At 38.3% G+C, this 15,750-nt stretch overlaps 1 protein-coding gene across 1 annotated transcript in view; it reads left to right on the forward strand.

Annotated features, from left to right (window-relative positions):
* Positions 1-14,775, forward strand: part of MARCHF6 (membrane associated ring-CH-type finger 6) — a 64,592-nt gene extending 49,817 nt beyond the window's left edge. Inside the window, exons 22-26 of the mRNA XM_037063004.1 lie at positions 1,238-1,372; positions 4,776-4,865; positions 7,468-7,600; positions 8,657-8,792; positions 11,590-14,775. Coding sequence (XP_036918899.1) covers positions 1,238-1,372; positions 4,776-4,865; positions 7,468-7,600; positions 8,657-8,792; positions 11,590-11,680 — 585 coding nt within the window. The 3' untranslated portion in view covers positions 11,681-14,775. The remainder of the gene's footprint in view (positions 1-1,237; positions 1,373-4,775; positions 4,866-7,467; positions 7,601-8,656; positions 8,793-11,589) is intronic.
* The last annotated feature ends 975 nt before the right edge of the window (positions 14,776-15,750 follow it).

Raw genomic sequence — 15,750 nt, forward strand, 5'->3', positions numbered from 1 at the left:
TTTCTAAAATTAGATTTTTTGATCTATTTGAATATGTAAAATCTTGACTTCAGGATTGAGTCAGTGTTTTTTATATAATTGAGAGTCCTTTAATTACACAATATATTGCTTATTCAGGAATGTCTTGGCTAACATGAAAGTGTAGTAAATAATGGAAATTTTTCCTTTCAATAAAGAACTTAACTGCCACAAGGATGGGGGGAAAATGTCACTATAAGACGGTCCAAGTGTGACAATTTATTGATTGATTGTAATGTTAGCCATGACTTGTAAAATATAGTTAGGTAATTGCTTATGCCTTTTCATTTGTATAACCAACTCTTGTTTTGTATCTAAATTTATGTTTTGGTTTCATTGAAAATTTTATATTGATTTAATATTAATGTTGAAAAAAACCATAAGAGATTTATTGTATATTTTGAGTAGAGGGATAAATCTAATCCATAGGATAATGAGACATCTAACTATATTTAAAAATAAAGAAAGAAATCAGCTAATTCTAGTTTTCACTTGATGTTCTTCTGTATCATCAGTTTGCCATTTAAAGTAACAGTGCACTGTGTCTGAGGCTGTCTTTAGAATAGTGAGATCATCAGATGTAAGGCCACTATAAAGACTGATTTCTTTGTTAGGATTTCATAGTGGCCGGTGTGTCTGAATTCTAGACCTGTACTGTCTAACATGGCAACCATGTGGCTAATAACTACCATATTGGATAATACAGATACAGGCATTTCTGTTAGCGTAGTAAGTTCTGTTGGATCACACTGTTTTAGAGGGAGCCACTTTGATCAGCTTGATTAATTACCTTAATTAGGGCTATGCAGAGCCCTTCTTCAATACTAGTTCATCTCAGGGGTCACAGGTCAGCTTGTGGGTCGGTCACCATTGGATCAGTAGCTGTTCTTGGACAAATGAAATCCGACTACTGAGAATGAGATTGAGAAAAGCAGCACGGCCACCTGGTTAATACATGTAATAAAATGAAATTTTTATAACTTTGTAGCAGCAAAGCATAGTAATATCATATTTTCATTATAGCCTAAGCTTTTATAGTTATATATTCAAATCTCATTTAAACTTGTAGCGTAAGGTATGTTTAGGTTGTTTATGATAATATATTCATTCTCTTAGACATAAGGTCAGTGAAGAAAAATAAACTTCCCAGTGGAATGAAGAGCTTGGCTAAAAGTCAGAAAGACTTTCATTAATGACATGGCTTCTCATTTCTTAATAGATAATGAAGACTCTGATAGTTGCGGTGCTGCTGGCTGGAGTTGTCCCGCTCCTTCTGGGCCTCCTGTTTGAGCTGGTTATTGTTGCTCCTCTGAGGGTTCCTTTGGATCAGACTCCTCTTTTTTACCCGTGGCAGGTAAGTGCGATCTTTTGCACTTGATACTACTTTTGATTTTAAGCAGTTTGTTTGGAAAGACTCCTTAATTCTATTTCAGGGAAGACCTTTGTAACATTAAATAATATATTTCAATCTATGGCTTTCCAAGTATGCAGGTTATATAAGTCCTTTCTTTAGACCTTGTTTTATAGGTTAAAATGTCATTATTCATTTAGGCTTCACTAATGCAAACTAACATGTGTTGATCTTTTTACCTTTTAGTTCAGGCAGGACATCTAGCTTCTTTGGCTTTGAGACTTTAAGCAATAACTTATACTTTTGAATAATTATAGCATTTATCTCACAGTGTCATAGAACTTATGGGGCTAGAACATTTTGGAGAAACCTATGTAGGTCACAGCAAAAATCTTACAGCTTATGGGGAAAAATTTAACTTAACTGTAGTACTTAGAGCCTGAAGTTAATGTCATGGACCTCAAGTTTCTAAGAGATACTAGAGGAAAGAGCTAGGCATTGACTTCAGTCATTTAAAGGCTATTTCAGCCTTGTTTTTACCTCCTCATAGTATATTACTATGGATTTTCTGGAAATGAAAATTACTTGGTACATATTTCCTTTCTTCTATACTTTCCAGACTACAAACTTCATCTAACAGCAAGTATATGCTTGAGTGCTTTAATGTGTGCCAAAACCCTGTACTGCATGACACAGGTGGAAATGGGGCTAATGCAGGAGTTTCTTGAGGACCTCAGGCTGGTGGGAAAGATAGACAGGTACCTATGTAAACTGTGCAGTGATTGATACAAGCATGAGGAGCTATGTTATCATGTAGGAGAGGCATGTAATCAGCTTTGGGAGTTTCCAAAATGATTTTTCTCTAGGAGATAGTGTCTAAGACAATCTAGTAGAGTAGAGAGAAGTGGGTAAACAATCAGGAAGTGTGTTCTAGGAAGGAGTGAGTGGGCAGACCGAAGAGTGAGCCAGAGGATGAATATATAGTTAACTGCCTCTAACCCAGTGTGCTGATGAGTTGGAATGGGAGAGAAAAGTGAGAGTAAAGTAATGCGGCGTACGTAATGCCTTTGAGAGCTGGGTTGCAGTGTAGTCAGATTGCATCGGTGATTCAAGGGAAACATTTTTTGCAGAACAACACCAGCTGATAATGATAGAGGGATTAACAGATTAGAAAATCACTGTTTTGTGATAGTTAACAAAACAATTGATTCCAGCAAGAGTTGTTAGTGAATGTTGAACCCATCTGGTGAAGGTTGATGGGTCTTGAGTTACTATTTCTGCATAACAAGTTACCTCACACTTAGTGGCTTAAAACAATTATTTGTATTGTCCAAAGAGTCCGTGGGTAAGAAATTAAGACTAGCTGAGGAATATCAGCTTGTTTCTGCTCCATGTTATCTTAGGCCTGAACTAGAAACACTCCATGGCTGAATGTGATTTGACAGCCGAGGCTAGAATCATTTGGAGGCATCATCGCTGAGGGTCAATGCTGGTTGTTGGTTACACCCAATCTGGGCTGTTGGCTGGAGCCACTGGATGTACCCGGGCTTCCTCGAAACTTGCTAGCCTCAAGAAAGTTGGGCTTCTTATATTTCACTTCAGGGAAACAAGTATCCCAACCAGTAAGACAGAAGCTGCATCTCCTTTTAGGACCATATCTCAGTGGTCTAGCTTCATTTTTCACTATATTCTACTGGGAACTAGTCACAGAGGTTGGTCCAGATTCAAGGGAAGGGGAAGTAGACCTCTACCCCTCAATGGGAAAAGAATTTACTGGCATGCTTTGATACCACAATGCACGGTGGCAAAGTGCTACCTTAGAGATTACTTCATAGTCAGAGAAACAAATCTGTATAGTGGAGGGATCAGGTGAATGATCCCTTTTACACATGTAAAACATAAGTATTGTCCAAACCTCAATAATGACCAAATATCCCCTGTCCTGGCAAATATGATTGGCTGATGCTTCATTACCAATATATAGTTTTAGTTTCAGTCTGTCCCTCAGTCTGATTTAATAAGATACCCAATTATAGATTCTCTGCCTTCTAATAACATCTGACACAGAGCAAAGCCTTGCTTCCTTAAGCTGAAATCCTGTATCAACCCCTTTCTAACAGTCTGTTACTAAGTGCCCCCAGTTCCCCATGCTGCGTTCTCCCTCACCTCAGTGAGTACTACATGCAACTTACTCAGTTACATGTGTTTTCTTGGTGGGCTTGACAGTACCCAACATTGTTATTTTGGAGAATTATTTGAACCTATTCATTTTAGGAGTGATTATATATTGTGACCTAGCAGTTTTACTCTTTAGAATCTGCTACAAAGATACATTTACACATGTGAATGTAGAAGGAGGCAAGAACAAGGCTGTTTCTGTTTTTATATCATTTTTATAATGTCAAAAAATTAGAAGCAACCTAGATATCCACCAGTAGGGTGACTAAATAAAATGTGGTAGATCTTTGATTCGATTTGGAATTCAGTGCAGCAGTTAAAAGAATAAAGTAGAGCTGTATGTTTTGTTACAGGTATCCCTCAGGTATGTTTTTGAGTAGGGGATAAACACAGTTGTAGACAAATATGTGCAGCATGATGTTCCTAATAGTGAAACCCCAAACTTTGAAAACGGAACAACTGTTTTTTCTTGATTTCTGACTTTACACTGCTTGCCTTTCTTGCCTCATCTGACTGCAGATCTGTGGGAATCTGAGGGATTTCAGCCTCGGAACTAGTGTGCTGTGTCCCTGCTCTGGGAAAGGACTGGAAAGCAGTGGCTCTTGAAAGAGCTTGAGCCTCAGCGGTCCCCGCAGGCGTCCCCCACAGTGAGGAGCCTGGTGTAGCGGTGGAGGTCTAGTGACAGTTCACAGCACTATGAGTTCACCGAGTCAGAAGTGCTCTGAGCATTTGGGATGGTTTCTTTAGGCCAAACATGGCTCCACAGTCTTACTTTGATATGATCAGCTGAGCTACAGTCTAAGAATGGTTTGATGAAATAAAATCATGGCACTCTTTTATATTTGTTCCAAGAGATCTCCATTAATGTTCCTACTTTTCCTAATTCTCCATTAATGTTCCCACTTTTACTAAAATCATGGCACTATTTTGTATATTTGCTTTTTGAGCTCTCCATTAATGTTCCTAATTTTCCTAGTTCTCTTTTCCTAAAATGATGTAGATTTCTGAAAGATACAATAATGATTTTTGATAGAAATGTTGAACTTGAACCATTGAGGAAAAATATTTCCTGTATTTTTCCAGCATATGTTAGTCTTATGTAAGTCTTAGTCATCCTGCAAGGCTTCAGTGTTGAAATGAAATAATTAAGAATATTATATAGCCTCTATGTTGGGTTTATTGCTAAAAAGAATAATACAAATTTGTTAAATGTTTTTTATTAACCTAGGACTGGGCACTTGGAGTCCTGCACGCCAAAATCATTGCAGCTATAACATTGATGGGTCCTCAGTGGTGGTTGAAAACTGTAATTGAGCAGGTAAGCAAAATCATTTTTCAGAAAAAGACTGGGAGTAATACTGATTACATTTAGTTGATGGGACCTATTTTTCATTTTTCAACTTTTCCAAGTTTTCTGTATCTTCTTTTATGAGCATATATAACTCTTTTTTAAAGTTAATTTGCTTTTTTATCACCGTGAATTTGTATCAGTCACTCTTAAGACTTACCTTATCTGAAGGTTAACCAGTAGCTTACAGTACCTAGAACTTTATACCAAAGTAAAGGCAAAAATTAGCATATGTGCTGGGGGGGGCAAGAATTCTGATGGAAGCTTGTTTAGATTTCTTAAACTTGTTGTAGGGGGAAAAAAAGCTATTCAAGGCATTGAATAAAAGGAAGGAAAACTAATAGATTAAAAAAACAAGAGTTGTTTGGCAGTATTTTAGCTATGTAGCACCTAAGTATTTTTGTATTATGGAACCATCAGATAATTTGGTCACTGTGATCATAACCTTGAAAAAGGTAGACGTGCTTCTGTATTCTGATAATAAGGCTAAGAAGAAGTATGCAGTTTATTTTAGGAAGATTTCTGTCCAAAATAGCCAACATAACAGATTTTGGAAATTATTTAAGTTTTACTTATATCTAGAAAATGTTCTTGTGGGCAATCCTCTTATCCTTATCCAGTGCCAAATAAATAAGGTGTTAGAGTTCTGTAGCAGTAAAGGGACATCTCATTTTGATGTATGGAAAATAAAGGCAGTAGTTTTCAGCCCAGTCTTCATAAGAAAAATTGTCAAAAAAATTCCTGTACGTGGAGATTTGTGAGGGTGGGGAGAGCCAGGGAATGGCTGTGCCTCTGCGTGCATCTCCCAAGTGCGGACTTTCTCTGTGAGTGCCCTGAAGTGAGGTGGATTGTGGGTGCGCGGCAGGCAGCATGTCCAGTCATGGTAGGAGTACGGGCTACTTCACTCTGGAGTTTCCAGGTAAGACACTTTTGCCCTTGCAAAGGAGTATGGAGAATAAGGGTTTAATCACAGCTGTGAAACATTGTTGATCTTTGTAATGTTGAATATTTTGCTCTCTGCTGCGTTCTTTTCCCATACACATGTGTAAGTTTAAAGTGGTTGAGAAACACTGGGATGCCTTGCTGCATGAGTGTAGATGCATCTGGGTTAAATAGATTTCTTTGGGATCAGAAGCTGCCTTTAGCGGATTAAGCCAGTCTGTCATTTTCTCTGGCCCTCTCCTCAGGGATAGGGTGAGTTGTACTGTGAGGTGTGACTGTGGGCAAGCAAGGTTGAAGTGCTGGAGAAAAACAAGAATAACACAGCCAGTGTGCCCCTCTGGCTGCCATCTTTATTTTTCATTATTCCCAAGGTGTTTTCACTTTCATTCATTCTTACCTCTGCAGTGCTATCCACTAGAACTTTCTGGGTAAGATTACAGAAATGCTCTAGAACTTTTTGTTTTCAATTACGTGATATCCAGTAAGATACCAATCTTTATTGTGTGGACCCATCCTGTTCCCTTCTTTAACACCCTCTCAATTTTCAAATATAAAATCACTGAAAGGTTCTATTTGGTTTTATTTATAATTTTTAAGGAGAATTTTTTAAAATTTATTTAATTATTTTTCAAGTACAATTTTCTATTACTCCGATCCCATCACATCCCATCTCCCCGTGCCTCCCCTCTCCCTCTCATAGAAATGCTCTAGAAATTTTTGAATTAAAAAATGTTTGAGCGCAGGCCTGCGAACCAAAGGATTGCAGTTCGATTCCCAGTCAGGGCACATGCCTGGGTTGCAGGCCAGTTCCCAGCAGGGGATGCACGAGAAGCAACCAGACATTGATATTTCTCTCCCTCTCTCCTTCCCTTCTCCTCTAAAGATAAATAAATAAAATCTTTAAAAAATATATTCACTGTAGAATTCATTTATACTAAATTTTTCCATAAAATACCTTTTGGTTTGTTAAAATTTGATTTATACAAGTTTTTCAGAAATATGTTCTTTGTTCATAATGTATTTTTAAAACTTTTTTTAGGTTTTATTTATTTTTAGAGAGGGGGAAGGAGAAAGAGCAAGAGAAACATTGAGGTGTGAGAGATACATCTATCAGTCACCTCTCGCTAGATCCCCAACCACACCCAGACAAGTGCTCTGACTGGGAATTGAACTGGTGACCTTCTGATTCACAGGCCAGCACTCAACTGATTGAGTCACTTCAGCCAGGGTTAATGTTTTTAATATTCAGATAAAATGAATGCAGTATTGAGTAGTAATAGATGATTTATGAAGTTGTCTCAAGTTAATGTGGTCTTAAACTAATGTTATTAGATGCCATCTGGTATTATATAGTTCACAGTTATTATAGTTATGATTCTAGATTAGTGTTTTACTATTTCATTTCTTAGCAGAGTTAACTACAAAGTGTAAGGAGTTAAAAACTTGTGGATCCCAAGCTTATGTTTGTGTTTCAGAATTTGCCTTGACTTTGGGTGGAAAAAATAACCAGTCTGAATCCTTTGGGCCTGGAAGACTCAACTCTCCACAGCATGGATTCAGTAGAGATTGTTCTGTTAACTGGGAAGAGTTGTTTTGTATCCTTGTTCTGACGCGTTTCCCCACTTCGCAGGTTTACGCAAATGGTATCCGAAACATTGATCTTCACTATATCATTCGTAAACTGGCAGCACCTGTGATTTCTGTGCTCTTACTTTCCCTGTGTGTACCTTACGTCATCGCAGCTGGCGTCGTTCCTTTACTAGGTGAGTAACGATGGCTAGGGGTCTGGAACTGGCATCTTTTTGGACATTGTTACAGTGTTGTCACTTCTTGTATCATAGGCTGGCTTGCACCAAATGCTTTATTTATAAAAACAAATTCAGCTAAAATAATGATTTCAAAAATTCAGTTATCTTAGATTTCATTATTCATGACAAAATTAAAAGGATCACAAAACCTTTTGATACAGTTTTTTTTCTCTCTAGGCCAGTGAGAAAGTATTGACATTCACACTGTCCCCAAAATAGGCAGGAACAGATTTCCTTCATGTTGTCTTCTCTTGACTAGAAGTGCTGTGATCGAGTTATAATTAATTCTAAAAATGTTCTTTAGCATAAAAAACCCCAAAGAGGAGATGCTAATTTGTGATACTGTGTCAACCAGAAATGATCAGTTTTGTACTGAAGAACTTTCACAGGACCTTAAACCCCACATATATTTAGTTATAAGCACAAAGTTTTCCCCTCCAAATATTTTTCTTCTGAATTTCCTCTCAGTGATTAGTGTTACCATCCAACAAGTTGCATGAGTAAGAAACCATGAAGGTCATTCATATCACCCGAGGCTCTCTGCTCTCCCTACTCAAACGGTCTTCAAGTCTCACTGATCCCACTGTTGGAGCCCATTCTCTCGTTCTGGTGCCCTCGCCTGTGGTTCACTGAGGTGTACGTTCTCTCTCACTTTAGTGCCAGCAGCCTCCTGTCTGGTTTCCCTGCTTTGACGACTAATTGTTTTTTACACTGCTGCATCAGTGACCTTTCAGAAGACTGAATCTCATGGTTTCTCTTTGGTAAACATTCTTCTTTGGTTCCTCCTTGGCCTTTAGAATATAACTCTGCTCCCATGTGTAGTTCATAGGCTCCACTTCATGCTGTGAGCAGCTCCAGTTTGACCTCCCTGGTTGTCTTACTTCATTTCATATGCAACAAGTTTCAGTTAAGCACCACCAACCAGTCCCCTCTTCTTAGTGAAAGGACAGATTTTCATTTCACTGTCATTCCATATACACTTAATAGCTTTCCTCTTTTTTGGTTTTACAGGTGTTACTGAGGAAATGCAAAACTTGGTCCACCGGCGGATTTACCCATTCTTATTGATGGTTGTTGTATTGATGGGGATCTTGTCCTTCCAGGTCCGCCAGTTTAAGCGCCTTTATGAACATATTAAAAATGACAAGTAAGTCTAGACTTCCATTCATCTGCCACTCTTGATAAGATTTCTCATCCCTTAATTTTTGTGTCTAATGTGATAAATCATAGGAAAAATTGCTTAGATTCTATATGTACATTGAGGTAGAATAGGATTTGGTAACAGACTGCATGAGGGTGTGAAAGAGAGAGTTATCAGAAACTCTGCTGGGCTGAGCTCCTGGCAGTATGGAATTGTCATTGATGTAGATCAGAGGTGTTCAGCTTGTTCCGCAGGAATTTTTAAACCATGCAGCAGCACCTGACCGGTTAGTCAGGGGCACTGACCTCTTTTTCCTTAGATTGTCAAATAAAAAAAAATGACAACAGCCAACAAAACAACAGTTATCTGGTATGAATAAATCAAAATTATACCTATTTTCTTTGTTAGATCATAAAAACCTGTATATTTTCGGTGTGCTGCAGAATTTTATTAATTGGTTTATGTGTGCCATGAGATGAAATAGGTTGAAAATTGCTGGTGTATATGAAAAGACTGGGAGAAACTGGTTTGGAGAGGAATTTTTTTTTAAGATTTATTTTTTTAGAGAGAGGAGAAGAGAAGGAGAGAGAGGGAGAGAAATATCAATGTCTGGTTGCCTCTGTGCATCCCCTGCTGAGAACTGGCCTGCAACCCAGGCATGTGCCCTGACTGGGAATCGAACCATGGTTGTTTGGTTCACAGGCTTGCACCCAATCCACTGAGCTACACCAGCCAGGGCTGAACATTATTTTTATTTTTATTTTTTATTTATTTTTAATATATTTTTTAAGATTTTATTTATTTATCTTTAGAGGGAAAGGGAAGGAGAGAGGCAGAGAAACATCAATGTCTGGTTGCCTTTCGTGCTTCCCCTGCTGGGAGTTGGCCTACAGGGAACTGGCCTTCAACCTAGGCATGTGCCCTGACTGGGAATCGAACCACAAGCGTGTGGTTCGGAGGCCAGTGCTCAATCCACTGAGCTACACCAGCTAGGGCTCGGAACATTTTTTTAAAATGCCCATTTCACATAGTTTTCAGTCAAATTCTTTGATCTGATAATATATTAAATAGTTTGAGATAAAAAGAAGCCTGTGTTAGGAATTAGCAGTACCTGCCTAAGCCATTCTTATAATCAAGAGCCAGTGGGTTACTTTGACCACTGCTGAGAGAGGTGGCAAGGTTACTGCAAAAGCCTCGAGCCTTCTCTTTGGAGAAAATGGTGAGCTAGCCTCAGTGAGAGATCGAGGACAGCTAAAGATAGATAATAGCTTTGGGGGATAATAGCCATTTGACCTTTCATTTCCTTATGGAAGGCTGAGTTCTGATCTGCTTCAGTGGGGTCTGGCAAAGAAGGTGAGTCTGTAACCATCCTTCCTGGCTTGCCTGGGAGAGTCCCAGTTTACACCTGGCACCTTCGTATCATCATTCACAGCACCCTCTTGACTCAGGAGTACCCCATTTTAGACAATACATTATGTGCTCACCTTATTTCCTCTAAGGACTTGTGAGAGTAGTATTTTTAGGAATGAAATTTCAGAGTGTTCAAGGCTTCTCCAAAGCATTTACTGACAGTTGAAAACACAAGTACACTTTTAGGTGGTGGTCAGAGTACAAAGTTCCATTAACATGAAAGAAGGGGGTGGGCGGCTTTGGTAATGGAAGCCCATTTTCTCACTTCTCTTGTTTTGGCGAGGTCTTCCTGGGCACTCCTTGATCTGCACTGATGCTCCCAAGTGGGCACTGGCACACTTGTACTCCAGGCCCCTCCAGCTCATTGCCATAGTTTTGTCACCCACTGGCTTCCAGGGCTCAAGCTCCAGGTCATTCAACAGTAAGGCATACATCGCTTTGTGGCAGTGCCTGCCATTGTCTTGGGAATGCAGTGTCCTGGTGGAGGACTTCCAGTGTTGTCAGATTTCAGCCAGTTACTTCTGTCGCTTTTTCTGCCTTCCTGCACTCTTGACCATAATCTCCGTGTCATCATGTCACAGGAGTTAGGAACATGTCACGTTCTTCCCTTGCACCATAACCTCCTACCTTCTGTCACTCACATACACTCACTTGTTTGTTGTCTCCCCTTTGACATTGCTGAAATCTTTGTCCTTTAATTTATCCTTTTCTCTAGAACTAGATGTGTTCAGGTCCACTGAAAAGAGGTCTGGCTGGTGTGACACTGAATTGAGTGCTGGCCTGTGAACCAAAGGGTCGTTAGTTTGATTCCCAGTCTAGGGCGCATGCCTGGGTTGCAGGCCAGGTCCCTAGTAGGGGATGTGCGAGAGGCAACCATGCATTGATGTTTTCCTCTCTCCTTTCCCTCTGTAAAAGTAACTAAAATCTTTAAGGAAAAAAAAGGGTAGAATAAGTCCTCCCTACCCAGCTTTCTGATTATTCTATTTCCGGTATGTTTCTTCAGATCAGTCCACTAAGGTGTTTCATAAAATACCATCCATACAGATAAATCCCCTGCATAAGTTTACTCTGCCTTATTTATTCCTCTGGACTCTTGAGTGTTTCAGTTCACAAGATGCCCCAACCTATGGACTGGGGCATGTGCTCCATTGCACACATCTGAGGCCTTCTGCTCTGCTATTCAGGCCTTCCCACATATCCGCCCCCTTGCTAGAAGGTGCTTGCTTTTGTGCTTTTGGCAGGTATTTATCTAGATTCTCCTTCTACTACCCAGTCATGGAAGTAGGAGTGAAGCGATCTGATTTGCGTTTTTAAAAAGTATCACTGACTGCTTTTTGGAAGAATGTTTTAATATGTAAGATCATAGAGTAACCACCCTGTTTTTACATCCTAGGTACCTTGTGGGCCAACGCCTTGTAAACTATGAACGGAAATCTGGCAAACAGGGCACATCTTCGCCACCTCCACAGTCATCCCAAGAATAAAATGGTTGTCTGAACTACCTTGACCTTCCCCTTGCCTTTACATGTCCTTTTCTGTGGACTTCTCTCTTTGGAGATTTTTTCCCAGTGATCTCTCAGCATTGTTTTTAAGTTAAATGTATTTGACTTGTGTTCTCAGCATTCGGAGAGAGCCGCAGCTTAAGGCTCTGCTGCCTTTCTGCGTCTTCTGACATCACTGCTGTTTGAGATCTGTACATGTGTAAATAGAAGTTCCTGGATACCCTAAAACCTTGGATTAAACAGAATGTGCATTGTACATCTTTAAACAAATGAATATTAATTTATTAAATCTAGTTGTCACTTTATTTTGGACCTGCTGTGATCTTGACAGGAAACGTGCCACAGAGCCACAGTGCAGAGGCAAGACTTACTCATGACATCTCTTGGAGCACAGTGTCATGGTGTTCCTATCAGTTCTTATTAAGTAAACTGTACACTCAGCCTGTCTTGGCTATTGATACCTTACCAAGAACATCAAAGGAGACATGGAAATCAGCAGTGGAGTGTCTGTGGTAAGAAAACATGAACTTTGTGCTTCACTGTCAGTCGTTTTTGGACGTTATTTTGTATAACACCAAAGCTGTTGTACATTTTCTACTGCCTGATTTTTTTCATGTGTCTGTGTTTGTAATATTGTATAGTATCTTGTGCTAGGTGGGGAAATGGTTTTTAATTTTGATAATTTAATATTCCTAGTGATTAGCATTGGGAGTTGGGTTTTTGTGCTTGGTAGGGGCATGACTATACTTAGAGGGGGAAAAAGTCCAAAAGAAGATTTTCATCAGTCCCTTCACCCTCACTTTTCCCCATACACTTGTGTCTTTTTTATTTTGGCAGCAGAGGTATATGTCATGCAAGTCCATAAGTCTTACAGAGTAACATCGCCTAGGACACTGCGTCTTACTGGAATCACGACATACTCGTGTCCCTTAAATGTAGGCGTGGTTTGTGGTCTGAGAGCAACAGCATTAGACGGCTGTTAGAACACTTAGTCCTACTGGCTGGTGCGTCGTTGGGTGAGGATTAGGGAGTGCATTTCTGGTTTTTCATGAGTAAATCCTGAGGTTTCCAGAGCTTTTTGTTTACAGAATAAAACCACAAACAAAACCAAGTTGATTTTATTTGTCCAGAAGGAACATGACTGAGCTGGCTGTTTAATAGAGGAGTACAGAATGTATTTGATTGGAAATGTGCTGTAAAGTCTGAGAACTGAACATACAAACATGGTTTTCCCTTACAACTAAAGCTTCAGGTAGAAGTTTAGGGAAATAGAATAGTTGGGCACGTGATCCGAATACTTGATGATCATGGTCTATTGTATGGATAGTGTCTGTTCTCTAATGATAACCAAAAGCTCTCAGAGAAAATGAAAAGCATAGTTTTTCAGAAACCATACAAGAATTTCCATATAGTATTAAAACCCATAGACTCAAATCTGAGGATTTTTAAAATTTGAAAGTCAGCCAAACATAAGCTACTGAGATCAAAAGAAATGTATTCTGGTGGTTTTATAGGTCAACAATTTTTCCCAAAGTGGTAAGCAACTACTTTAAAATATATTTTAAAATATCAGTATCAAAAAACAAAGCTTGACACAGGATTCAGTGTTACACATTTTGGCAGTCTGCAGTAGGCCTTTTCTCTAGTATTTAAAGTAAGGTCTTTGCGAGCCCTGCCTTCACTTAGAAATCTAGTCCTACTATGAAAAATAAGGAGCATTTAAAATATCTTCTGCCATGATTTATGTCTATACAGTAGAGAACTACGCTACAAAATTTGGTGTATAATTTGATTATATTAACTTAGGTTTCTTTTTAATTTTTCAGAGACTTTGTAGATCTTGATATAAAGTCATTGGAACATATTTATCTCTTTACCAGAAAGATATAGGCAGATACCACAAAAGATTAAAAATTGTTATTCTACAAAATTTTAAATGAATATTACCAGATATTTTGTAAAATATATATATGAATGGCCAAAAGATTGCCCTGCATTTCACTTTCAGATAACTTTATCTCGTCTTATTTAATGATTTTCCTATAGTTTTTCAGTTGTGCTTTATCCTGTTTCCAAAAAGATGAATACTTTCATAGAAAAGCATCTTTTGGCATACTGTTTCTGTGGGTAGCACCAAGATTTTACTGACCAGTCTTATAAATATTTAAAATCTCGAATAAATATTTAAAATCTCTAGTTTGGGAACTGTTAGTATTGCTGCCCTTCTTCATGTACAATTTATTTTTAATAATAGCGTAGTTTTGCTTCATTTTACATTGGGCTAAAATAGTCTCCAAGGAAGTTAATTAGCAAAGAAGACCTTTTTGCTTTACTTTTATAAAGTGAAAACAAGTCAACATTTAGGGTTAGTTTTTCCAAATGGTCATAGTACGAAGTATACTGTTGTTCGTTATTAGCAAATTATGTTTGATTTTTAAACTATTAAGTACTAGTAGTTGAAATGAAAACTGAAGAGCAATGCCAATGTGAAGTTTGTGTTAGCCAACTTTAAAGAGCTCCATGTTTTTAGGTGATCTTTTCCTGCTCTTTAGAGAAACAGTGGGTATCAGACATCTCAATTCCAAATGTAAACAAAAGTAATTCTTATTTCAACATTTAATATAGCTGTTATTACTGTGGATTTTTGTCTTGTGTTTTTTTTTCTTGCCCTTATTTAAGAAATAGAGAATCACTTTTTGTCAAATGATTTGATTTCAGATATGTAATTTCTTTATTGGCAAAATGTTGTTATTAAAGTGTAATTCTTGAATTTAGGTTGAATTGATGACTTTTAAAAACAACACAAAGACACAGTGGACATTTCTACATTGTGTTGCATTCACACACACGGAACTGCAGCACCAGGGTATGAATACTGGCACTTTGTAAAACTTGGCAAGTCAGCTGCTTATTTTCAGGATTGAGTATTTTAAGTCCTCCACTTAACTGGGACTTTTTTTACATTGTAAAATTAAATAATTACGTTTAAAATTCTCCTGTAGAATGTTACCTAATGATTCACAATCAAGAAAAGACAAAAGTGAAATGCCTTACTACTAAAGTGTTATTGAAAGCCTCGTTTGTGGAGATTCTCTGATTTACTTGCTGGCGCTGTCTTGTATCCTTTTACTTAATTTGCTCTCTCAATCAGATGTTTTCTCTTCAGCCCACTTACTACTCTATGTCTTTAAAAAAAATTTTAATCCTCACCTGAGGACATGCTTATTGATTTTAGAGGGAGAAGGGAGGGGCGGAGGAGAGAGAGAGAGAAACTGATGTGAGACAAACATCCCATCAGTTGCCTCACATGCACCCCAACTGGGGACGGAACCTGTAACTTAGGTACGTGCCCTGACTGGAAATTGAACCTGTGACATTTTGGTGTATGGGATGATGCTCCAACCAACTGAGCCACATTGGCCAGGATTTTTTTGTTTTGTTTTGTTTTTTAACAGCCAGCATGAGCAAGGGCTACTTTCAAATAGTCCCTGACTGTATCTCAGCATTAGTACAAGATAAAGATAAGACAGTATATATTTGTTTTTATTCCCATCTGTTTCTTACCAGTGCCTCATTTTTTGGTCATGATAGTAATACAGTACCTTATGTGAATATATAATGACTGTAAGGCCTGAACATGGACTACTGTAGAAACTAAATAGAACACTTAGTTATTTGGATGCCAGTTTTCTATTAAAGCAAACACCTTAGATACCCAGACTGATTTTATGTATATATTCTAAAATGCTCCCCTTTTTATGTGGTCATTTGTTGTCTTCTAAGTTGAGAGAACAAAACCGAATAAAGTGAATGTTAGTTGTAGCCTAGGTTTTTGGTTGGTTTTTGCTTTATTGCAAGATTGCTTCAGAATCACAGAAATGTGTATTATTAGCATAAGTAGATTATCCAGATATGTTTTAACATAATTGTGGAAGAAGAAGAACAACTCACTGAAGTTACATGTGGTTATAGACTCTTTGTTCTAACAAAGTATAAATTTAAAGTGATAGTTGCAGGAGACACAGCCCCCTCTCCTCTGCCCCTCACTGTAG

The sequence above is a fragment of the Sturnira hondurensis genome, unplaced genomic scaffold, assembly GCF_014824575.4.
Source record: "Sturnira hondurensis isolate 20B ecotype Veracruz unplaced genomic scaffold, ASM1482457v3 Scaffold0014384, whole genome shotgun sequence".
Taxonomy (NCBI): domain Eukaryota; kingdom Metazoa; phylum Chordata; class Mammalia; order Chiroptera; family Phyllostomidae; genus Sturnira; species Sturnira hondurensis.